The sequence below is a fragment of the Fringilla coelebs genome, assembly GCF_963513975.1.
Source record: "Fringilla coelebs genome assembly, chromosome: 1".
Classification (NCBI taxonomy): Eukaryota; Metazoa; Chordata; class Aves; order Passeriformes; family Fringillidae; genus Fringilla; species Fringilla coelebs.
In genome coordinates, this window is record NC_140028.1 from 35,199,699 (window position 1) to 35,225,664 (window position 25,966).

The 25,966-nt window shown below is 37.5% G+C and overlaps 1 protein-coding gene across 1 annotated transcript in view; it reads right to left on the reverse strand.

Moving 5' to 3' along the window:
* PREX2 (phosphatidylinositol-3,4,5-trisphosphate dependent Rac exchange factor 2) overlaps window positions 1-25,966 on the reverse strand; it is a gene marked incomplete at its 5' end in the record, with an annotated part of 167,792 nt that overhangs the window by 59,404 nt on the left and 82,422 nt on the right. Inside the window, 10 exons of the mRNA XM_084203160.1 lie at window positions 247-329; window positions 2,281-2,375; window positions 5,080-5,259; window positions 10,032-10,239; window positions 10,588-10,810; window positions 14,988-15,149; window positions 16,025-16,209; window positions 17,037-17,154; window positions 20,136-20,272; window positions 22,469-22,554. Of these exons, the coding sequence (XP_084059286.1) occupies window positions 247-329; window positions 2,281-2,375; window positions 5,080-5,259; window positions 10,032-10,239; window positions 10,588-10,810; window positions 14,988-15,149; window positions 16,025-16,209; window positions 17,037-17,154; window positions 20,136-20,272; window positions 22,469-22,554 (1,477 nt within the window). The remainder of the gene's footprint in view (window positions 1-246; window positions 330-2,280; window positions 2,376-5,079; window positions 5,260-10,031; window positions 10,240-10,587; window positions 10,811-14,987; window positions 15,150-16,024; window positions 16,210-17,036; window positions 17,155-20,135; window positions 20,273-22,468; window positions 22,555-25,966) is intronic.

The window sequence follows — 25,966 nt, forward strand, 5'->3', positions numbered from 1 at the left end:
AACTTTGGATTTTTTCTTACCTAATGGCTCTAGTTAAAGTAACAAACTGAAGAACGTTAGACTAAATTTAAGGGCCTGTTTAATTTGCAGTTTTGGACTATTTACAGAAAACTGAGGGAAAATGAGTAAATACATACCATCTCAGTAAACAGTGGGAAGCAAAATTAAAAAGAAGTAGTATTTTCTAAAGACATCTTAGCTCAAGCACAGACATCAGTATCAAGGCCAAGAAAAATAATCTCATACTTGACCAAAAAGATGCTCCAAGCAGCTATGGAGCTTGTCCTGTTTATCATGGGAGATTCGAACACTTATGGGAAGCTCATCACCTGAAAAATATTTTAAAATGAGAAACTGTTTAGAAGCTTCAGCATGTTTTCCAAAACCTTTGCAGCTTAGATAATCTGCTTTGCACACACACTGATGCTAACACTGTGAGGACCATAGTAACTGTTCTCCCTACGTATTTTGCATTTATTAGTTACTCGATAATACAGAAATAGCTCTTAAAGAAAGGACCATATTCAAAACCCAACTGGTCACGGTTCTGGAAGACCTGCTCTAGATGAGCCTGCTTGAGGGGGAGACTAGACCAGATCATCCTAAAAGGCCCCTTGAACCCTCAACAGCTCTGTGACCAGAACTCGCAATTCTTCTCTTCTAGAGAACATACTACAACTAGAACTCCAGACTAAATAGCCAAGTAGTGTGAACCCAACATGGCAGACCACGAAGTCACTGAAATGCATTCAGTGTGAAGTTTATATAAGGACTCTACAGATAATTCACAGTCCTAATGTTCTTGCTAACTGAATGGTTCTGAGATTTTAGTAATTCAGCAAAAATACAGCACCCAAATTATATGACATGAAGCTTTTAGCAGCACAAAGCACACCATTTCCTAACAAAATGCAAAGGAGAAGGACTCTTGTAGGTCACTGTCCTGTCACTTGATCTTTCAGACAACAGGCAACATACCTTGAACTCTTTCAAAAATACGTTGAAAAATTGAGCTTAAAACTGGTTTTCCTCCTTGATGTTGGTTACAGACAAGAAGTGGCCACTTGATAATTTATGACCCAAATTTATTCAAGGTAAATCTAGACTCATTCTTCTTATGTCAGTGAAACACTTTACCAGCAATTTTCTGTCCTTGAATTTTTTTAGCTCCTTTAGTCCTCACAACCATTATTCCTCTTCAAAGGGTTTTAATTGCAAGAGAGCACAGTGCCCAAAACCCCTGATCTGGAGTTAACCGGGTTAGCTTTGGAACCAGCTGAAAACTAAGCCAGCAGAGAGTGTGAGTTTCCCTGAGCAACAGTGTTTGTCATCTAAAGCACTGCATCTGTGCTTGGCTGTCAAAGACATGTTCTTTAAGGCACCTCAGGTGGTACTTCAGCTGATGCTACGCAAGAGTATATCTGCTCATTCTTATCTTAAGCTGAAGATATGGACCCTGGGTCTCTTTTATTAACAATTCATTATGTCCTTCATCCTTTACTCTGTATTAGCTTTGCTGTGTAAGCATGTATCATTTCTGGAAATTAAATTCTGTCTTACATTACTCTGCATAATTCACAAGGTATCTCAGATACCTTGCATAATGTCTAAATACTTTCTGTTCCAACTGAAAATATCTCTCCTGGTACAATGAACAATAAAAGTTATGGCCAGGCCTCACTGGTGGGTCATATTCATAATATGCTCAGTTTTTTCTTTTCCAACATCATTCCCAAATGATAAACTCCCAGCTTAGAGCAAATATTTTTTTTATTATTAGTCCCTGAGTATATGACCTCCTTCTCCATGCAGTTAAATTCCATCCCATTCCTATTAGCAGCTGCAATTACTTAAATCCAATTTGTCGTGGCATAAACAAGAATGTGCTCCTATGTGGTCTCACATTCCTTCCTGTAAACACACAGAGCCATATCCTGCTGCCTAGGTGCTGACACTGGCTAGGAGAGTGTTCCACACTCACCTAAAATGCTCCTCACTCTGTGCAACACAGTGCACCGTCAAGACATGAAAGACATGAAAAGCAGTGACTCCAGGAGCTCTAATACAGTCTATTCACAGAGATAATGGAATGTTGGCTCTCTTTTACAGAAGGATTCCTGAGTGCAGCACTAGCTAGGCAGAAGCAAAATTATTAACTTCTATTACTAAGGAGGATGCAATTTTTAAAATAAAAACAATAAAACTGCCAGGCAAATGAAAATAATAAAACTTAATAAAAGGAAAAGAAGACAGATTCATAGATTACTTTTCTAAACATACCTGAATCCATTTCATCACTGTGAAAATAAGAACTGCACTGACTGCTACAAATGCTGGTGAAAGAGGCAATGGAGTTCCTATTGCTGTTGCAGTCGCTTGAAAATAAAACACAGAACAAAAAAAAAAAAATAAAGCTATGTCCTTTAACACAGGCTCTGTAAAAAAAAAGTTATGGAAATTCTTTCCCTTTTCCCATCCTAAATTTAATGATGAGATGGTCTGTGTAATTCTTTATACACAATGAAGATCCCTGTTCTTAGACTTTCATTTGATTTGCAGTCTTGGTAAGACTCAGGAGACAGGATTCCCAAAATAGATGCTACAATAATCTCCCTTGCCCTTACCTGTGAACAAGTACTTGCAGAATAGTAATACAGACTTTGAATGCAAAACAACCAACTTTTCTTGCATGAGTGGTAGTTTTTGAATCTGTGACCTCAAATGTTTTAGTTACTTCACATTATCTCCTGGTCCATAGCTAACACAAACATTGAGTCTTTAAAACTTGCATAACAGAGTCTCACTGTGGGTTTACAAGAGATTTGATTCATTTGAGTAGCACCAAAACTGAAATTACAAACTATTTTCCTTGTCAGCCAAAACATTTCATGATCCCATCTCTTCCAGCTGTTCCTTTTTTTAGAGATGTATAGACATTTACATCTGTGGCTTCAGTCAAAACTTCTATGCAGACAAAATCTTACCCACATTGGCCTAATAGAGAGATTTTGGGATTTAAATTTGCAATTTTTTTCTGCTCTTTTCTCTCAAAAACAATTTGTTCTGTACAGAAAATACATGGAGATATACCTACTCCTGCAGCAAAACCAGAGTAAAATATAGATTTTGTACTAAAAATCATATGAAGATATATTTTAATTCAAAGTCTTCAGAGTTGTTTAGGCATATGAAAATCATTTAGTTTCAATGCAGGCAATGCTTAAGTAATTATCCAGCAGAGGGAGTCTTAAAAACCCAAGTGAATGTAAGATAATGTATGAGTACCTAAGGGAGGTTTATACATAATGATATGGGTCTTGTTTTATGATTTGGGTGTACCCATTCACCAAGATTAACAAATCCATTCTTAAAATAACACTGCAGTTATACACGTGCTCCCTATTTGTTTTCTTTATTTGTGTAGATACAGAAGTGACTTTTCACTAATTCAGGGAGAGTGACTTACATTTCCTGGCTAATATACGTGTTTTGGACCTGTAGTCAACGAGGTAAGTGAATGAGTTAAACTTTTAAATGAAGCAATATGATGTAATTACAATCATAACCATTAAGTAGATGAAAAGACATCAGTAACAACATGTTCCTAATAGTGGGTGAACAGTCCCAAGGAGTATTAAAAATTTCTGGCTGGATATTAAGAAATGTTTTCTAACTAACTCTATTCACTTATTAAAGTCTCCAAAGGGGAGATGAAGGTTAATTAAAACTGGGTTGTGCAAAGCATGAGAAAATAAAACACAGGAAAATGAGGAACAGATTAGATGCATTTGCTGTATCATTCTGCACAATTTTTATGTTGTATTGTAAGGTTTAGAAGGAGACCCTACACAAAATGAGAGCTGAAATTAGCCAAACAGTTCCAATAATAACTTCTGTGGCATTATGGGAGCTGGAGACTTTAAGTATTGACTAATACAATTATTTAAGCAAAGAAAAAAAAACATTCTAATCTCACCCCAACACTTGTCTTTAATGCACAAATTTTATGATTATTCTGTATAAGGAACCCTAGGTTTTATTATTCCTACAAAGCCAGAATGGACGATAAAGGACAGGAATCAGAATAAAGAAAATGTTTTGAACAAAGAGACACTCATGTCCGGGGTCACACCTTCTTTCTCCACGCACAAATTCTATGCCAGCTGGGAAACCTCTGGACAGGAGCAAGGACACATCACTGGAGCAGCTCATGAACAGTCCGTTTGACACATCATGAACATGCAGGAAACTCTAAATGCATTTCTGCTGGACCAAGAACTTTGCCTGTGTGTTCACCATGGTAAGAACAAAATGAACTTAACCTGTGCAGACTATCTCTCTGTTTACATCTGTGTGCTTCTCTGTCTAATCTGATGAAGAGTTCATATCTACCAGGCTGCAGTAATCAAATATAGCTTAGGAAAGAGATCTCAGCAACACAGATTTCTGCAAAGTAATGATAAACCTACTGAGATTCAGAGTATGATAATGATACTGAACAAATAATGAGCCCTCATTTTACTTGCAGCTAAAATTTGAATTTCATTTTTATATCATTAGCCAATTTTCTCTAAGCAAGAGAGTATAATCTATATAAGAACTATACTTGCTATAATTACTCCTTCCTTTTCAAAATTATTTGTATTCTCATTCACAGTATGCATTTCAAAGTCTAGAGGTGAGTTGATGCTACAGTAGTTAGAATGAAAGAAGGTAAGCAATATATGTTGATAAACATTATATTTTTCTTTAGATCAGAAAGAGAATGGTGGCTCTATCCCCTTGCTTTCCATGGCAGATCTTTGGTTTGTTGTTGGAGACATATTACCCAGTTATTCCTAGTTTTTGTAAGACAGGTAATCTAAAGAAAGGCTATCACAACCAAAGATGTAAAACCTATCAGATTTGGGCAATAAAGATATAATAACTAACCTGTACTCATAGGACTTTATTTCACACATCCTGAGGCTAGTTAGTCCTCCATTAGTAATGTCAGAATCATATTCTAGTGGTCTTCATAAGCACTTGATTTCCATATTTGATTCAGTTAAAAAATAAAAATATTATTAATTAAGTTACCTGTAAGAATCTCTGTTACTGATGGTATCATGACCAGAATCTTCTTGTTCATCACCTGTTACACTGAAACAGACTTTCTTCCCATTCCTTTCACCCTTTTCATTATCACTGTCTGCTGGTATTAAAGGCTCAGGCGTTTTACGTTCAGATTTGGGAGAATATGTTATTGAAGAAAGAAGGCTGTGAAACACACAAAAATAAAGGGACATTCATATTTTTCAAAAGTGAGCTAGGAACAGGATAGCATCTCTCACCACCATCCTCTAATTATTATTCTATAATATGTGAAGGGAATATCTTAATTCAGTCAATATCTATTTGAAACAAGGGAAGGAAGTGACACATTCTGTTGTGAGAAAGTCTAACAGTAAAACCCACTAACCTTACCAAATACTTAATCATGTATGAAAGCAATGATTCCAGCTGGAGAAGACATACAGCACATTCTTGGACACTTGGGGTCAAACTGCATATTAACATAACTATTTATAAATATGAATCCTGCGCTTAGCACAAATCAAGAAAACAAATGGAAGTATCTGTATGTCTGTGCAAAGCAAGTATTTTCCCAATTAATACTGCATAAGACATGCCAGTGTGCACCACAAACTATTCTACTAGGGCATTTTAATGATCTTTATTAACATCTCTGTGTACTTCGTGACATTCAAAGTGTCTGAGCCATTACCACTGGTAAAACTGATGATTAATATACAAGCGTCTGTGACGAGCTCAAAAGTGACATCCAGCCAAGAAGAGAGAACAGTGCAGATTGCTACTTTTAGAACATGCAGAAATACTAGCAGTGAAAAATTCATATTCTTGGATGATTAATTCATACTGAGATGTTCTAATTTATTTTCAAGATCAGAAGAGCAATAATGGGCAATTGTCCTTTAATTCCTATTGCTCAAACACTCCATTAAAATCACATTTTCAAATTATTATTTGGATTTCTAAAGCAGCATTTTTCTTGCAAAAGCTACTTGCTACCTTCCTGAAATCAGAGGACAGTGAACTAACTTTTTTCCCCCCTTGAATTATTTAGAAATAGTAGCAGGGTTTTATTGAAGGAGCTGTCAGAATGGTCAACTGGCAAACTTTCTACCAAGTACATGGTAGTCTTCAAAAATAGGTTACATCTTCTTACATGACATTCTTGCTACTGATGGGAACAGACAGATTTTATCCCACATATAGTTAAAGATACTGATCTGAACTGCAACTAGAATACAGAAAAATGATACTAACGGTATAATTTCACTAGAATTTAAACTCATCCCTCCACTACACTGATATCTTTTGGGCTACATTATGCCTTAACTCTTCATATCAGTAGGAAATCACAACTCAGTTCTTTCCAGCCACTGGCAAGCATAATTCCAGGAGTACAGGAAGAGAGATGGGACCCATATTTTACATAGTGTTCAGTGTCGATCTCATGCTAGAGCATATGTCATTTTGAATTTGTCCTAAAATAAATATGTTATGGAAGCAGAAACCCTAGGAAATCAGTTGTTCATAGCTGTAAAACTTATTTTCTTAGTAAGAAATATCAAAGGGCTCAAAAAAAGGTTAGGCAAATTCATGGTAGATCATTCTAACACTGCTCTCAAACCAAAAGGTCCATTCCAAAAAGACCATCTAGTTCTGCCTGCTCAAAGACCAGGACAAAGATAAATCTATACTTTCGCTCGTTCTTGTGTTCCCACTCTCATCCACTTAAAAATAAAAGTTCATTCTAGTAACTTCTTGGGGATTTTGTTGTTGCAAGAAAATAATCAAGATTAAGAAACAAGTATAATGAACTGCAATTTCGGCTCCTGAAAATATCTTCCCCTGAGTAATTATTTGTCAGGACACAGACAGACTATTATATCCCCTTCTTTTATGCGACTGTTTAGTCACTGCTGCCAAGAGCTCAGTAAAAGACTGATTAAGGTAGCTGGATCTTTTCCTAAGGGGGCTTTTCCATTTCTCTCAGCAGGCAGGCTCTTCTTCTAAGGAAAATTTTTTTGCTGAACTACCACGAACGAAAGATGGAGCTTTGGATTACCAAGTTCTGGAGAAAGTAGTTACTGAAGTCACTGATGTGCTCTTAAAAACTCAGTCCATGGAGTTTAAAATAAAAACCGGGATACATGCCCTCCCCAATAATCTTGCTTAAATATACTTTTGTTTTTCTTCTTGAACACAACATATTCACAACACAATTTCTCCAGAAATGAGCCTACCCCCCAAAAAATTACCTTAGATATCTAGCTCTCAAATGAGAAACACATGAGTGAATAGTAACTAACAGCTAGAGAGTCTCTATGAAGAGTATTTCAATGAAACAGAGAAATTTAAATCTTAAAAAAAAAAAAATATCCTCACCAGTGGAATTACTCCTATGTGCAACCCAAGTCAACACAACCTGACAAACAAAACCTGCTATGGTTAGTCAAAGAATTAAAAATGTCAGTAACAAAAAACCTCTGCCTTTTCCTCAGTCCACAGAGGTTTGAAAAATGTACAAGCCTCTTGTATGCTCCCAAAAGAGATCTTTACAAAAAAGAGCTGGGATGGTGGGAGAGCACTGAGTGCATGAGAACCAAGAAGCCAGCAGGGTCACCATATAGAAAACAATTTGAAAAGGACTTATTTCTGTGTAACACCTAGCAGCAACGTGGGGTATCTGCAGCATCACTAAAGAACTACTGGGATACCATTAAACTCTTTGAATGTGAGCACAGTGGAGCCTGGGGAGGCTGTGGAAAGGGGATACATATTCTGTGGGTATTAGGAGTACAAATATTAGGAGTACAAAATCTTCTCTTAAATGTTCCCTTGCCATAATCCATAGGCTCTCACAGACCTGCTCTTCAGGTGAAACACTCATTTTTCAATTCACTAATAGATGGCAGAGGCTGAGCAGATAACACTGCCCCAAGATTTTGTGAGCTGAAACACAGACCAGTAGTGACATCAACACCGAGCAGAGACCTCTAGTAACATGCATGAGCAAGTTTTCCGACAGTAAGTATAAAGGGTACCAAACAGTCATTCAGGAGTCCAATTTTTCTGTCACACAGTATCAACATAAATTAAAAACTGTGACAGATACCATGCACATATTATCCATCCTGAGAATATTAAAATAATGAGGATTGTTTAGGTTAATAATCAATTCCATTAATAAAGATAGCAATTTTACTGTTACTATGTCACAACAGAAAAATTATATTATACCGCCTTTATAAGAAGCACAAAATCAAGCATTTCCTCCCAGCTGTTTAAGTATGAAAATTTCTAATGAAAGCATGTCAGTTGGATTATCTTTTGTGCCACTCTATCTTTTGTTTCTTCAGTCCTAAATCTCAAGAGGTAATTAGCAGCTGTAACTATGTTCTAATATATCATGTACCTCTGAACTGCTCACTCTTCTCTGTTCAGCACTTTTAAGTAGGTCTCTTGGCTATCCTGTTTCCTCTTTAGAACTGCTTTCCTCTACAGTAAGTACTCACTGGCAGTCCACCCAATGTCCATGAGGAATAAAGCATGATAAGTCCAAGACTCAGTCTTCCCATCAGCCAAAGGTAAAATCTGCTAAATTCATCTGTGTACCTTATACAATGATCAGCTACAAGGTCAGTGTACAAAAAATTTAGGAATGAAAAAAGTGAACCCTTGTGTTTGTACACAATTTTTCTGTGAGTGTGTGTATTTATATATACATTTATACAAAAGAAAGGCTCAGCATTTCCTGTGCTATTGCATCACAAGCTCAAGGGAGTGGAAAGGAAAGGTGTGGCATACTGGCAACTGGAACTTCCTGAAGTATTGACTAAAATTCCATATATAATATTCTGACTTCCATGGAGAAGAGAGAAAACATAGGCTTTACAGATAGTCATTTCTAAGTGCACCCAAGCACTGAAATTATCATGAATTTAATTAATTTACTTCATCTTCAGCATGATAATTAGCAGAACCATGTAAAGCACAGGAAACAACATTTTCTTAAAAATACTGAGTCAACTCCTGCTTTCATTGCCACTGCAGTATGTGATACATTACAATTACTTATAATAATTACAATTACTTACATAACTATTACAACTACTATGAGAACAGTAAAAAAAAAGAAACCCCACCCTAAGTACACAAGAAAGGATGTATCACACTACAGTCTTCAAGATAACATGAGAAACAATGGTACACCACTTATCTAAACTGGAGATCATAACAGATTGTCTTTTAAGCTCAAAAAAATTTGCTGGTTTTGTTTTCAAAATTAATTTCTGACATTTGCATTACATATGGGATCTTTCAAAACTTAAATATTTCTTATCCTTCTTCATCATTATCCCAAGTAAAGATCCCAGGAGTCAACTCACTCACTTTGCTAAAGAAAAAGCAAGTTACAAATCCTCGTCCTGAATTAGGACTAGCTGTGATGAGACTCTGAGTCTCCCACATCCAAGCCAAATGACCTAATCACTCCAGGGTGGCTCTCCCTAAATCCATAGGTCTTCCTTAAGGTCAATTTGGTTTTGAAAAATTTCTAATAAATTAATGCTCTCCCAGTAGGTCAGTAATTTCTTATCCAAGAATTAATCTGTGGGACTATTCAGCAATACCTGAAGAGTTCAATAAAGGCCGTTTTTATACCTCGGCCCTTTGTTTCCATTCTTAGTGAAATTTTAAGTGACATTGTGTGCCTCATATTTTCCTTCAAATTAATTAACTTTGCCACATCCTAAAGAAAATCTACAAACTGTGGGGGAAAAAGTTAGGCATGCTGTGAAAAAGATCAAAATACAAGATTACCTGCACTTAATTTTTTTACTTTACTTTGATTCTGTCCGAAGTCAGGATTGAATCCTATGCTACACAAAAGCATTGCCCAGATTTATCATTATCTTCTATGGAAAAATTAAAGGCAAGTCCAGATGGTAACATTTACTTACTCATCTATTTGGCAGACACATGTTTCCACCTCTTTCAGTGCTGCTTGTAATTTGAACAGCAATTTTTGATAGACATCTTGTGTTTCTAAGTCTTCTTCTTTTAAGAGGTACCTCAGACCATGGCCCTCTTGCTGGCCAAGAGACTGTCCTGAAGGGGCAGCCATAGTAGTAATGGTATGTTGGACATAAATCATGGGATTCAGTTTACCTGGGAATAATTCAAAGGTATTTCATCATTATCTTTTTTTCAACATACATTTTGAAGTTAATAAAATACCTAACAGACACTGAAATATTTTCCTGTTTAAAATTCATGTACTTATTTAATTTTGCATTTTACTTGCATTTCAAAATCAAGCTATTTAGGAAAAAGTTATTATGAAATTATGACTACCCATTATTATGCTGTAAAATAAAACTGAAAATCAAAAGAAGGGTGATTTCAGAAAGACTCGTCCTCAATTTTAATATTTGGGCTATAAAACTAAACTGATGACCTTTTAAGACTCTATATCAGAAGCACTGGAAGTAGGTCTTTCAAGCTCAATTGACTTACCTTGATCAGTGTTTTTATTTTCCTTCTCATGGGAAGAATGTTTTCTGCTGTCCAGCTGTACACCAAAGGCACTACCAAGGGAAGTTGAGGTCTTAGGGTAAGACACTTCCATCACATTGATATGGCAATTGGTTGGACAGAAATCACTGCTGTGAAGTGGTGAAATCTTTGACTTAGCTTGTTTGAAGGTGGGCCAAGCTCTGTTTTTTAATACTCTTGAAAACTAGAAGAAAGAAAACCAAATTTTGATTATCAGCTCTTCTTGTGTCCACACGTAGCTAACAATTCTTGTGTACCTAAGTAGAAAATATAAGCTTAAAATATTTCAGTCATCCTTGACTTCAGGTGTCTAGACTCCGTAAATTTCATCTTAATCTAAGAGGGAAATAAAAATATTTATCATTTTATATTTTCAAGGGGTTTTTTTTGAAGCAAATTATGGTTTAAGATGTATAAATACCTTTGTAACAGACAGATAGAATTTATTTCCCATGGAATATAATTAAAAATTATTAGTCTTTCTGGGGAGCAAGTCTGAAACTGCTGCACTGCTCATGACATTTATAAACACCTGCTGACATTTTCAAGCCAGTATTTTCCAAAAACCCATGAAATTTTTGTCTGAAGCTATAATAAAGACAAAATCAGAAAGTATGAATTCTAGATTTCCTATTTGGGAAGGAGGAAGTCCCCTTTAATTACATCTCATCCTCCTGCATTAGGAGAAACATTGCCAGGTTGGAGGGAGGCGATCCTGTTCTTCTCCTCAGCACCAGTGAGGTCTCCCCTCGAGTCCTGGGTCCAAGTCAGGCTTCACAGAAATAGACATGGGCACATTGGAGAGTCCAGTGGAGGTGTATGGGAAAGCAGGCAACCCCACCCAAGGGGGGAAATGACGAGGAGGACTCCACTGATATCAGAAGGCTAATTAATTACTTTATTGACCTACATTATTCCATACTATGTTCCACTATTTTACACTGAATCTGCACAAGCACCCAACCCAAACTGCACAGAATCTCGTGACTGTCAGGCAACACACACATGGATTCAATTGGTCAGTGAATCAAAACACTCACACCAGAATCCAATTACCAATTCCTGTCAGGTAAACAATCTTCCACAGTGCATTCCACTTGTTCCAAAACAAGGAGCAGTAAATGAGATAAGAATAGTTTTTTTTTCTTTCTCTAAAGTTCAGAGAATGTGAATCCCAGAAAATCCTTAGGAAGTTGTGCCTTGCTTTTCTCTGTGAAGAGAAATGCAGCCACAGAGGTGAACCCTCTGAGATGATTCAGGGACTGGAGCATCTCTTGGGAGTAAAGGCTGAGAGAGCTGGGACCCTCCAGCCTGGAGAAGAGAAGGCTCAGGGGAAACACATCAATGTACATGAATCCCTGAAGGAATGGGGGTGAAGAGGATAAAGCCAGGCTCCTTCCAGTGCTGACCAGTGCCAGGACCAGAGGCAGTGGGCCAAACTCAAACACAGGAGTTTCCTCTGAATGTCAGGAAACACTTCTGCACTGTGAGGGTGATTGAGCACGGGCACAAGGTGCTCAGAGAGGTTCAGGGAAGAGAGGTCAGATCTCCTCCTCAAAGATGGTCCTGGGCAACCATCTCAGGGTGGCCCCACTTAAGCAGGGTTGGCTGGACAAGACCTGCAGAGGCACATTCCAACCTCAAGCATTCTTCCATTTTGAATGACATCAGGAAGCTGACAAGCACTAGTACATAAAAACTGCAAAAACCCCATTTTGCAGACGTTGTTAGCCCAGTACCTCTTCTCCCCCCTATATATCAGCTCAGCAATGAGGAATGCTTTTTATGGTCTAATTCTAATACAGTGCCTAGCCTCCTCTTCTTGACTGTAACATCTTAAATTTTGTGCAGTGTCTTGAATAGGCTTAGAGTTATTTGGTTTTTAAGATGAGAAGATGTCAACCCAAAATGGTGAGGACGGAACTGGACACTCAGCAACGACATCTATGTCAGAATCAAGTCATCTGATCAAGCTCTTCAATTGGAAAAGAGATTTATTTGTCAGTCACAAGTAGGATTTCTGTCAATATGTGTCATTTTCAGCGCAGTTTGTTGCCGGGGAAGATTTTTTTTCTGGAAAGATGTAATCAGTGTTCTAATCACAATATCTCTCCAGACAAAATATTACACAGACCTACTTTAGCTATGAACCACAGCTCATGCATAAGAATATTTTCCAAGTTAACTTGCAAAGTTTCTTCACTAATAAATGTCATTAAAAATTCAAATTAATCAACTTTTTACGAACGCTTCAGTTGAATTAAGACATATCCCTTCTGCAAAGTAAGATGCTTCTGTACTGGGACTTATATTTCTGTTTATTTTGGTGTCATATTACTTCAGCCTGATGAACACTTGTTGGGATAATTACATTTAAATCTTTAGATCACAACAAGATCTGGAGGGTTACAAGAAATCCAATTATGGAGTTGTTCAAAGGCTGAAGAATGCACAAATTGTTAAGAAGGCTACTAAGGACACTCAAGGATGAAAATATTTCTGCAAGCAGTACATATTTCACATCTCAATCTCCCACACATCCTGCTCCAGAGAGACCAAATACTGGCTATGATTTAATCAGGTCATAAGTCAGGACCAAGATTCTTCTCATATATGTGTTGAGAAACATCTGGGACTCATGGCACTGGAATTGAGGTCTATTAGGAGCAAAATGTTCTGATAATAATAATAGTAGGAACTGCAGAAATCCACAAGATTTTTATTTATAGAATTAGAACTTTCACAGTAAAACCAGGAGCCAAGCTGGGCTCAGGCACTTCGAAAGTCTCCTGTAACTATGGTTACCTTTACCTTGCCAAGAAAATGACATGTCTATTCCTGAAATCCACTGCATTACTAATTGTCATTAAGAGCTGTAACTGTGAAACTACTGATTTTTGAGCAGATGAGATCTGAAGTGCAGTCTGTATCAGGAATATCTGTTTCTAGACAGTGTAAGAACTATGAAAACTTCCCTGAGGCTGTTTGTTTCAAATCCAGCAAGCACAACAAAATTTGATTTAATGTCTTGGCCTCCTCTGTAGAGGCTATCTATCACAGTCAAATTTTTCAGCTACAGAAAACATATAAATCACCTGCACGTTACCTGAACTGTAACTGTTAATATGAAAACTAATTATTATTTTTTTAAATGGTATTTTGAATTTTAACCAAATTGGAAACATGGAGGTTTGTAATTCAGGCAAACAATGGAGAGGTCAGATTTTTGCTAACAGTATCAGGATTCTTTTGATGTCTCCATTGACACAACTCAGTTTATTCCATTTCTTTTTAGAGAGCACCTTGAGACGTCTGACAAGCTGCTTTTTGGCCTTCGTCCTACTGACTGCTGAGCACAGGTATTCCTAACAGTTCTCCTGACTTTCCTTTGAAAATGGAAAAATCATCATCTAGTCTTTTAAATGCAGCTTCTGCAAATGTGTGAAGCTTCTGTATTCACTTTCCTTTTCCTTTGCTTTTTTTTTCTCCCTCTTTTCAAATTTTTATGTATAAACTCTCAGAACAGACCAGTTTCTAAATGTCACAACTCAGATCCCCAAATGAGGTAAGACAGGGCAGACCCACTTTTTTGCAGCCATTTTGAGCCTACTTCAAAGTAATTCACGTGCCCACAATTAGGTTCCATGAGAGAGGAACTAGGTCTGGATGAGAAAATGAGTTTGCATTAACAAAATGGCAAATGGTTGATTCATTTACACCCTGCTTGGTTAAACAACTATAGAGAAATGCACTCACTGACAGCAACCAGAGGTCATAGTCTGGGCTACCTATTCATTTACCTTTCATTAATTAAGATCTCAAGCATATGAAAATCATCACCTTCTCCATTTTTCCATGCTATTATGTTTTATTAAACCAAGTGAAGCTAATAAAGTACAGAGATGCTATTATTAACAGATATGCTAGGGTCTAGAAGTCGAACAAAAGGGTTAAAATTTGGTATTTGAGTTGCACTAGAAAGAAAAAAAAAACCCATTCTGTTGTTATTGCTACATTTTTGGTTAACATCTGCAAATTCACTAGAGTATTGGTTTAAGGCATTTACAAGAATGACGGCCCTTTTACGGAAATATGCAGTTGATTGTCTCTACCACTCAACACAGCAAACAAGGAAGAATACAAACTACCCAAAGTCTAAAAAAGGGGTAAGAAAGAGAATGGCTTGAAAACAATTGATACAATTACTCAATTAAGGCATTCATGCTTCAAAATAGCAAACTTTTCAGACACATTTTTGTCACTGCCATAGAGACTCCAAAGAGTTATTCAAACTGTACCACATCTCCCTGTTTCTTCCTTAAAAGACAAATATAATCAAGCTTAGGACATGCAGGTCATACCTTTTTATAGCTAGAGATTCTTCTGTAGATATGCTCAATTTTCTCACTGCAAATGACACTGAATTTACTTTGAAGTTCAGTGGGGATCACGTCATTTAAGGAATTGAGGCTGTTGCAATTCTGCACAAAATGTTCATCGCTCTTTGCCAGTGCTTCAAGAATCTAAGATAATAAAAACAAGAAAAGTATGTTATGAAATTAAGTTGACTAAAATTTCCCCTTACTAATCATCTCTTATAACTAAAGCTGAAAAGCTTATAACATTACAGAAAATCGTGCACAGCAACAATAAATGAAGCTTGGGATGCAAAGAGGTTTTCTTAAATCTATTCTCTGCTAAGCTATACCCATAAGTGTTTTTGCTTGGCTTCTCATGACATTGTCTGATAATGGATTTACTACTAATTTCCTACTAATGTAACCACTATGGCTCCTCTGAAATACATTATCTGCTGTATTTACTTGATCAGCACATATTATGCAGAGCTGCTGAATTCATTCATTACTTCTAGAAAGCCTTCAGTTTGGCAGAATACTAACACATTGAAAAAAGCATAAAAGCAAACTGAGTGCTATCCTCTTGTATATTCTGCATAAAAAGGCTAGGAAATAGGGCACAGGATAAGCTGTACTGCCCAGCAAAGAATAAAGCCTTGCTGTAATGGTGAGAGAAAACTAATTAAAAAGCATGTTGAAGAGATGAGGGTAGTATATAGCCTTTATAGATAATTCAGTAGATCTTGGACTTTCTTTCAAGTTTTATTTGATAAATAAGAAATAAGGGAGAGGGGCAGGAGGAATGGAAGACTTTGAAGATCTTTTAATACTTTTTTTTATTTAAAGGCTCAATTTATAATGACAACATAACTCCTTCAGCCTCCTGAGCACACAATCATCCTCCAAAACAGAGAGATAAGGGTGACCAATTATAAGTTATCAAATGAAAGACATATGATCATAAGAGTAAAAAAAAATCCACAAGTTTCTCCACTGCTATTAAACACAGTAAGGATTAACATACAAAAAATGCTTCATACCTTTGCAGTCAAACTGAAAAATCCCTTTGGTTCAATCATTTTTTCCAAGACATGGCACTTTATTCCAGCTGTGCTGTCATACTCATAAACCACTCCATACTCCAGATGAACATTGTCAACAGTCAGACTCACATGATCTTTCTTCCCATCAATTATTGCCATAGTGTTAAATTTGTCAATTACCTCTAGAATAAATAAAGCAACACAAATAGTTCACAAGTCTTAGCCATTAAATGAACTATAAAGGACACAGGCAAACATTCTAGAAAGAGCTATGTTCTGATCATTCTATTTAAACACATCCATTAAAGAACCTGGATGAACAATATAAAAATCAGAACACCAGTAGATCTGTAGATGTTAAAAAACTGGACTGCAAAACAGGCAGTACTCTTTCTTTACAAAGTTATTTAAGGGGGCTAATTCCATTTCATTTGTAATCCATTAAGAAGGAACAAAAAAAAGGGAAAATTGAGTACTTCTAAATAAAGTAGAAGAAAATCACTATGAAAACTGTCAACATTCAGAAATGAAACCACAATAACCGCATTTATGAATGCACAGTTCAAGTATTAACTGTCTCTTTAATTACAAGTTGCAGATGAATGCAGTTTCATCTAAACATTAATTGCCTGAAAATAATCTGAAGGATAGTTGTGTTTTTATTTTCCATGCAGTAATGATTAATGCATTTAGTTTGCCATAAATGATTACTAGAGGTGAAAATAAATCAGGTAATGCCTAGGTTTATGTTTCTTACAAATGAAAATAAACAGTTTTTTCCCAAAGTGTTAATGGAAGTATTTTCTCTAAATGGGAAAGATAGTAGTTTTTAAAGAATAGCATGTTAAATTTATATGTTTAGAATATATAAGAAAACAAATTCTTATGTAAATCACATCTTATGATCTGCTCAAAATTTCTTCTCTGCAAACAAACCCACTGCCTACATTTTCCTTGTATTATAACAGCATTCTCAGCAGCAACAAGATCAAACAAGCATCACATATACCTTCCACTTTACAGTCAAAGGCATCACCTCCATCATCTCCAGAGGGTTTTGTGTTTGCTTTCTGAAGATCTTCCTGTGCACTTTCAATGCTGTTGTAAACCCACTGTATAGAATCTTGCTAGAAAAACAACAAAAAATAGACAGGTAGAAAAAGCTTTGCAAGTGCAACTGATAGCAACTATTTCACTATTTTTAAGGTATAAGTTAAAAAAAAAATCCAGAGAATTTTGGCAAGTTATTTTTTATTACAGCATATATTGTCATGAGACAGTATGAAGTCTGTGACAGCATGACATCCATAATTTTTATGTCTCTGCCAAAAATAATTTAAGCTATTGCAAATCAAATTGCAGATTGAAAAATATTTTTCTCCAAGAAGTCATGGGAGAAAAAACAATACTTGCTTTTCTAAATCTGCTGTGCATCCACAAATCTGGTAGCAAAACTTATGGAATATCAACCAAAGACAAAGAATGTCCAGTTAATCCATCACCATGTGTCACCTGCACAAAGAACCTTTACTACAGCCTTCATTATTTATATTTGCCTTGACTACAAATATTTTACTAGTGTACTAATAAATGTTTTTTTATTTTTTCCCACAGATTAGCACCCCCCTGCAGCCCCACAAAAGAAAAGAATCACAGGCTCCATAAGTCCACCATCTTCTGTGGCTGAGTGACACATGAGCACAGCACTGGTGGCTCACAGGTGCCACACAACCTTTGAAGAAGCCACGTGTATTTCTTACATCTTCTACCCAGTCTGTAACTCAGCCACACGTCCATCATACCCTCGTGAAGGGTCCTATCAAGCACAGCATCCCCAGATTACTCTTTGTCCCTTACACTTCAAAACAAGCTTAACAGTTAGTTAATCACTCCTTCTGCAACAGCTACAGCAGAACAAATGACATGATTGTGACAAACCATAATTCAAAAAGAAGTTCCAGGAAGAATTCAAGGTTAAGCAAGGACAGCAAAAATTTAGGCTGAATGTTAAAATGTTCATGCAAAGTGCCAAATACCTGCAGTTATTCTTTGCTAAAAAATATAACAATCAGATTCTATCTTTACCCCATTGGTATGGTCTCTCTAGGTTTCCTACATTGATCTATGCCTTGCTTTTCACTCAACTCCATGAAATATTTGAATAAAAGAGCTAAACTTTCAGAGCTCTGTGTTGATTGCTGGAACACATCTGTGCAGAAGCTGATCAACAGCAATGCTTCTGAAACCCACACTTCTCAGGTTCACCTCAAAACTTGGTGCTTAGTTATGGATTCTTACAGACTTGCTTGGCAGCACTGAGACTGCCGTGCCAATCTCTAATAGGAAATACTCACTACTCAACCTGGAAGTCCCTTTTCCAAAAGGTAACAACCAACTAATGCAATATAACTTGGAGAAATGTTCTTCAAAGTCATTAAAGGAGAACCAGCTAAGCATAAATCTGCCACATCATGATTAGTATCACTGCAAAGAAATTGTCATTCCAAGAAGTAAAATCTGGTCTCAATTTTCTTTATTCAGACAAGACAGAAGATAAACACCATCCAACAGAAATTATGCAGTTATTGACCAAAAGAATCTGAAATGAAACTTCATGCTCCAGGCAATTAGGAAGACTTTTTACCCTGAGAAGTAAAAGATGTAAGAAACAGAAAAAGATTCCCTTTAAATTATGCAATTGGGAACCACAGGAGAGACTGAAATATTCTGGGTAATTAAATGATAGGCTGTGTGCACTGTACTTATAAAATAGGAGAAATTCATTGTCATTTTCCAAATAATAATAAAAATACCCCACCAAATTTCTGAATAGGAAATTAAACTTTAACTGTCTTTTCACCAGTGGGAATACCACCATTTACTTCAGTCTAGACAATTCTCCCATAGTTTTTGATAATATTGCATCCTAAGTGAAGTTTTTCTTGCCTAAGAAACTTCAGTTTTCTGTGATTTGCTGAATTATGATCAGCAACTTTTTAAAACTAAAATAAATACTATGTATAGGAAAAAAACTTCAAGTTATTATACAAGTTGATTAAAAAACCCAAAGTAATTTTTTAATGTCAAGGCATTCACACCAGCCAACATTAATCAACCATCTTTGGATGTCACTAATATCCATAGGAAGTCTACACTTGTACACAGAGAGAACAAAACTGCTATAATGAATTTAATTTATCTTTTATTCTAGCCAGTTTTGGTACTAGTGAACTGGACATTTTTTTCTTTAATAGAATGCATCTTCCTTTAAAGAATAGGTGAGCTTTACCTCTATATGCCATGTAACAATTTCAGTTCTGTACTATCACTTAAACACAAACATCCCAAGAACATTTTCATGAACACTGTATTTATATGACCCAATTCTAACTATATAATTCTTATAATTCTGCAGTAGGTGTGGGAGAAGGATTCAACTCTTAATTTTAATTGGATTTTACTCCTCAGTAAACACATACTTGAAGAGTTTGTGAAGTTAATTAGTAATATTGGTTCACAGTTTATGAAAAACTTGCAGAGAATTGGAAAATTACATTATAGAATCCTGCTTGTTTGGTTTTCTTCCTAAATTTGTGTCTTAGATGCCTGAGATTTTCTCCTTAACTAACACAACAAAGATAAAAAAAATTTGCATGCATTTTAAAAAGGAAATTTTGAGTCCTCTGCTCTCTGTGTACTGAAGTATAACAAAATTCTGAAAGAAGATCAGTTTTATGTATTTCATTCTCCTGCTGCTGAGCAGGCAGAAAGCTGTGTGATTCCCTCTCTATCAAGATGAGAATATACCTCAAAACTCTTTCTGCATAGGGCTGCAGAAATACTTGAAACAGCCCTTGAAAAACACCATATAAAAATTATCTCTGATATTTATTTCAGTGCAGAAACTAAGCAGATTTTGAACATCATCACTGAGCAATCTTCAGGTTTTATACTTCAACGGGCTTTCCTTCAGTTTTGTTCACCCCTTCTTTCCTCTCACCCCACTCAAACACAGCAGATATGTGCATAGAGATTAACACCACACTGCTTACTTTACCAAAAATAGAAATCTAGAAGAAAAAGTGCAAGGGCACCAAATGAGACGTACCTGCATTGGCCGCCTGTACTTCCTGCAGGCTGTGACATGAGCAATAACACTTGCATGAGTCTCTTTGCTGACATTAATTCCATTCACTTTGATTATGCACTGGCCAGGGTGGAGACCTGCTGCAGCTGCCACTGTTCCTATTAATAAAAACCCACATAGTTAGCAAACTTCTTTTTCTAAACATCTCCTTTCAAGCCTACAGTCCAAAAAACCTCTTTTTTTTATAAATGAGAACCTGGTCTGACTGATCCTTACATACTTCCCTTGACCACAGAGTACTTCTGTAGACCAGATGGATGCAAGAAAATGGAGTTTGCCAGCAGATGTTTCCATAAGAGAGACCAGACAATTTCCAAAAGGCTGCTTTATTAAACAACAAACATTGACTAGCAATATGAAAATGTGGAAAATTCACCTCAAAAAAAAAGAATTTTAAAAGGATAAAATGGCTTTAGCTTGAAAGTCACTAATTACAACTTAGCCTACTTTTATATGACCCAAGCTTATGAGCTTCTTGTTTAATTTAGGTATTTCAGTTTTACATACAAAACAGACGTTTTCTGGCAATACATAAACTATAAGAGCACACTAGATTATCATGCTAATCATTAAGTGAAATATCTAAATTCCAAAGACATTTCCAAAGATATTGTTCTTTTTTCATCTTCCCTACCAACACAATTATAGCAGAGGGCCTTAGAGCTTTAAAACAAAATCTCAAAGATAATTAAGTAGTGTATCTCAAATTAAATTATGAGAGGGTGAGACAGGGGGCACACACAACATGACACCAAAACAAAACATTCTCTTTAAGCTACAAAAAATATTTGGTGACTTATTTTCACAATTGAATAACCACGCTGGGAAAATCTAGTGACTGAATAGGCACTACATAAAGAGCAGCTGTCTCCAGGTCTTTTCAGTGCAATTCCAACTCACTCCTGAAAGACAGCCTGCTGGAGTATGACCTTAGTTCCAGCTACCTGAACACTGCCTCCAAAAGTCTCTTGATACTGCCACAGAGGTGCCAAGGAAGTAAAAATCTACTGCCTAGAGACTGCCAGGCTGGGCTGCAGAAGCTAGGGGCTGTGAAAGAAAAGGCTGGACTGAATTTGCAGGGCTGACAAATAGAAAGCTTGTCACGACTTCATGACTTGCCAGTTGAGCATATCTGACAAGGAAATAACTTGCAGACATGAGCTCCCCTCATTTTTGGAATTATCGCTAATAGATTAAAGCTGCATTTTAAAACTAATATAAAAGAAAGTCATTGGAAATTACACTATTACCAACTATTGCAATCTCCTCTCCCCCCAAAAAGACTTTAAAATAAACATATAAATAGATCTTATTTAATATCTCTCTCAAAAAAACAAAAAAACCCAAATCTCTCTTCAGAAAACCCCAAGGTCCAAATTCAGCAAAGTATTTAAGCACATGCTTAAAATCTTCCAGGTTTAGCAAATCACACAAACAAGCTTGCATATTGTTGAGGCTAATTGGAATAAACTATGTGCTTAATGAATAATGATAGGCAGTTGAATTGAGATCCAGGTGCAGAAATAATTAACACATCACCTACTAAGTCTGTAGTTTATTAGTCTTTCTTTTGAAAATCTAATTTCTGGCACCACAGCCTAGAAAAAATGTCATCAAACTCTGTTCAAATCTGGCTGTTTTGCAGACCAGTTCACTTTTCATGCCTCAGTTACGAAAGCAGGAGTGGGGAAGGAGACACAACAGTCCCACAATACCTGAAAATGCAGTTAGTTTGCTCTACCATAAGCAACATGAGAGAGCAAGAAATAATGCTTCAACTTCTTTTAGCACAAGTGCACTGTGCAAAAACATTGAGTTAGGATAGCAAGCGTCTTAAAATCACATCCAAAAATAGTATTTACGTGAAGCATCTGCAATTACTAAGACAAAGCCACTAACACTCTTGAAAAGATTTGTAAAAAGCACATTTCTTAGTAAAATGTTTCCAGAACACTGAAGAACCCCACAGCCACCTAACAAATTAACACACAGGTTCCCAGCATGCAGTTGCATTGCATCCTTCAGCTACTCCTTAATCTGCAAAGACTGCACAGCTTTAACTTTCCTACATTGGTATAACTACATTTTTAAAAAAGAGTTGGAAGATGTATCCAAGTTTACAGAGTATAAGTACACAAAACAATTACATTTGAGTTTATTTAATATTGTTTGCTACTTTGGGAAAAATAAAAATCTAAGATGGATTACTGGACCTAATTTTGACTTATCTCAACCAAGTCATTTAGATACTAAATGGATATTTAGCAGTATCATGGACAGCTCTTATGGCTTACCTCTCCCAACAGCATGGACAACAGATGGGCCAAAACCCCGGATTTGGAATCCAAGTCCATCTGCAGAGTCAGGAATCTTCACTGTCCTGATACAAACAAAGATTTAACAAGGATGTAGCAAAAGGTAGCATTTTGTTATTCAGCAGCATGTAGGTTACAAGGGTGTAAAACTCCACACTTTTATTCAAATCAGTTTTCAGATTTTGCAGCATTCATATTCCAAAGACTGTGCACCACCAACATCAGAAATAAGAGCAAGCTGAGACAGCACAAACAATCTATTTCACAGGGAAATTCAATATGCTCATTATAACCAAAACAGCACCATAGCTTTAAAATTCCTCCCAAACAGACTGATCTTTAGGTAAGTTGCCATAGCACAGCAACACTGAAAGCCCCAGGAAGGCAGGCAGCCTCTCCCAGGCAAGAGGCAGAGCCTGGGGACCAGAGATCACAGCAGGTCTGGTCAGAGAAGCTGCAGAAGACTGCAGAACTCAGATCCACATTACATTTTAACAGAATCACACCATGTGCAGTGTTGGAAGGGACACACAAGGATCATCCAAGTCCAGTTCCTGGCCTTGCACAGACACCCCAAGAGTCACAGCATGTGCACAGCGAGAGCACTGTCCCAACACTTCTTGAGCTCTGTCAGCCTGATGCTGTGACCAGTTCTCCGGGGAGCCTGCTCCAGTGCCCAACCACCCTCTGTGTGAAGAGCTTTTTTATAATATCCAACCTAAAGCTCCCCTGACAGAATTACAGGCCCTTCCCTCGAGTCCTGTCACTGGTCACCACAGAGAAAGCTCCCAAGGAATTTGCAGAATGCAGTGAGGTATCCTGTCAAAAAAAGAAATCTTGTCTAATAAGCAGGACTATCCTCTCATGAAGCCGTGCTGGCTGTGACCAATGCCCGTGCTGTCTCTCAGCTGCTTTTCAATACCTCCCAGAATAATCTTCTCCATAACTTTGCCAGGCACAGAAGTGAGACTGACAGGCCTGTAGTTTCTCAGGTCCTCTTTCTTGTCCTTCCCGAAAACTGGAATGTTTGCCAGCTTCCAGTCAGCTGGCACCACTTCATGTTCCCAAGACAACTCAAAAATCATCCAGAGAGGCTGTACAATGACATCAGCTAGCTCTTGGAGGATTCTTGGACAACCCTCATCAGGCCCCACAGGTGTGTACAGTTCCAGCTGAAGCAGCAGATCTCACACTATTTCAGGGTTGGCTGAGAGCTGAACCCTCTCATAGTCACAGACCTCCAGCTCAGGGCACTGAGACCCCCTTTGGACCACTACCCATGTCAAAGATGGAGGTGAAGAATAAATAAAACCTCTCTGCATCGTCCCTGTCCCCATCTCTGAGGTGACCATCCTGTAAGAGGTCAATGTTATTTTCACATTACCTATTGCCATTAATATACTTGAAAAACTCCTTATTGTCCCCCACATTTCTGGCTAGCTCCAACTCCAGTTGACCTTTGGCCACATGAATTTTCTCCCAGCAGTAGTGAGCAGCATCTCTGCATTCCTTCCATGTCACTTGGCCTTGCTTCCATTGGGAATACACTTTCCTTTTTAGCTTTATTTTCAGAGAATATTCCTGCTCAACCAAGCCAGCCTTCTACCTCATCTGCTTGACATCTCAGTTTGGGAATTGCCTGCTCCTGTGCCCTTAGGAGGTGATGTTTAAAAAGTGACCAGCATTGATGGACCCCAACAACAGCTAAGACATTTTCACTCTGAAATAATGAATCCCATCAGGTCTTAGTAAACAAGGTGTCGAGTAGATCATCCTGTGGCCGACAAACCCAAAATATTTCTGCTGACACCAACTTTGGAGCCATGTATTGACATAATGGATCTGCCTAATCCTATTGATATTATTCCTTGTTACTGGAGAAATCAACAAAATCAATTACCATGCTCCTGATCCCTCTACCAATTGTTCCAGGGCCCTATAGAATTTTTTGATTGCCTTCAGACTTCCCTGTTTTATTTCATTGCTGCCAGTTTGTACAATCATTAGCAGAGAGCAATCAGAGAGCCTTACTGGACTGGATTGTTTTTCAGGAATATCCCTTATCTGAGCCCCTGGGAGACAGCAGACTTCCCTGTGAGTTGGGTCAGGTCTGCATATTGGTGCCTCCACTCCCCTTGGAAGTGTCTCCTATCACAACTGCCCTTCTTTTCCTCTTAACAGAGGAGGTCTTGGTGCAGGCTGCAGGTGGTGTCATTTCAGGAAGCCCCACCATCCCAGAAGGATCTGTGCATCCCTCATCAGTTGTTTGGCCTTCTAGGTCCAGAGCCCCACACCTGTTGTAAAAGGCACCAGTCCTACTTGCCAAATTGAGAGAAAGAGGGACCTTCACATGCTGTGATGTGCCTCCAGCCTTCATCTTTATCACACCCTGGCTAATTAGTCCTTTGGCTAATTACCCTGCAGGGCTCTCAGTCTGTCTGCTCCTTCACCACAACGGAGGTTCAAGACTCCTGGAGTCTGAGACTGTAGCATTGCTGAAATAACCAGTCTATCTCTTGTTCAGTCACTCAGACACTGCACAGCCCGTTCACTGCTTCCTGTAGCTCCACCTGCACCACAGCTCCTCAAACACAGCATGCTTTCTGCAAAATAACTCTTTGCAGTCCCCAACCTCGCAAAGAGGCATCAGGCAGTGCCAGCAGCCTGGGCCCCTCCTGGCTGAGTTTTCTTGAAATAATGTTTCATTGCAGTTTTTCTGAGCAGCCACAGAAAGTAGCTGCTGAGTAAAGTAAGAATCACCCACTGCTGTTTGTATGACTCCTAAGCACATCGCACTGCGCTCCTGCCTGGTCTAAGAACAAGAGTAACAAACTTACCAACAAACCTATCCAACAAAAACCCAATTCTGACAATCAAAATTCACATCTCCTCCTTCAAATTAAGCCCTGAGCTCACCCAAAGCAAGCCAGCATACCCTCATGATAACAGCTCAGGGTCTACAAAAAACAACACAGCTGCATTAGCCCTTATCAGAGCTAGTTAGGTCATGCATAACAGTGCACTGATTTAACTTTGCAGCCTTTCCATCCAGAGCCAGCTCTGTTATTATTTCAGAGATCTTTGCCCCAAGCTCCATTTCCCATTGCAAAATCAAACTAATTCAAATTGATGCTGAAAAGTGATTTTAAAATACATTTGGACTGTAGCAAACTTGATTTACAGGCAGTTTTGAAAAAGAGAATTGCATCATTTCTTGCACTTTTTTTTTCTAGTATACATAATGTTAAGCATTTGGAGATGATTATCATCAGAGGTGAGATCCAAACTTCACTGAAGTCTACATATTTTTTTTAAATGTACTCATGTATTAACTATTGATACCATCTATTTGATTGCATTCTGAAACTGCTTTGAGAACATGCAAATAACTATGAAAGACTAACACTGGCAGTTTAGGCTAAGAATTCAGGAGACAATTGTCTTCTGTGCACTCAGCTGTGCTAGCAGCAGCTGCTG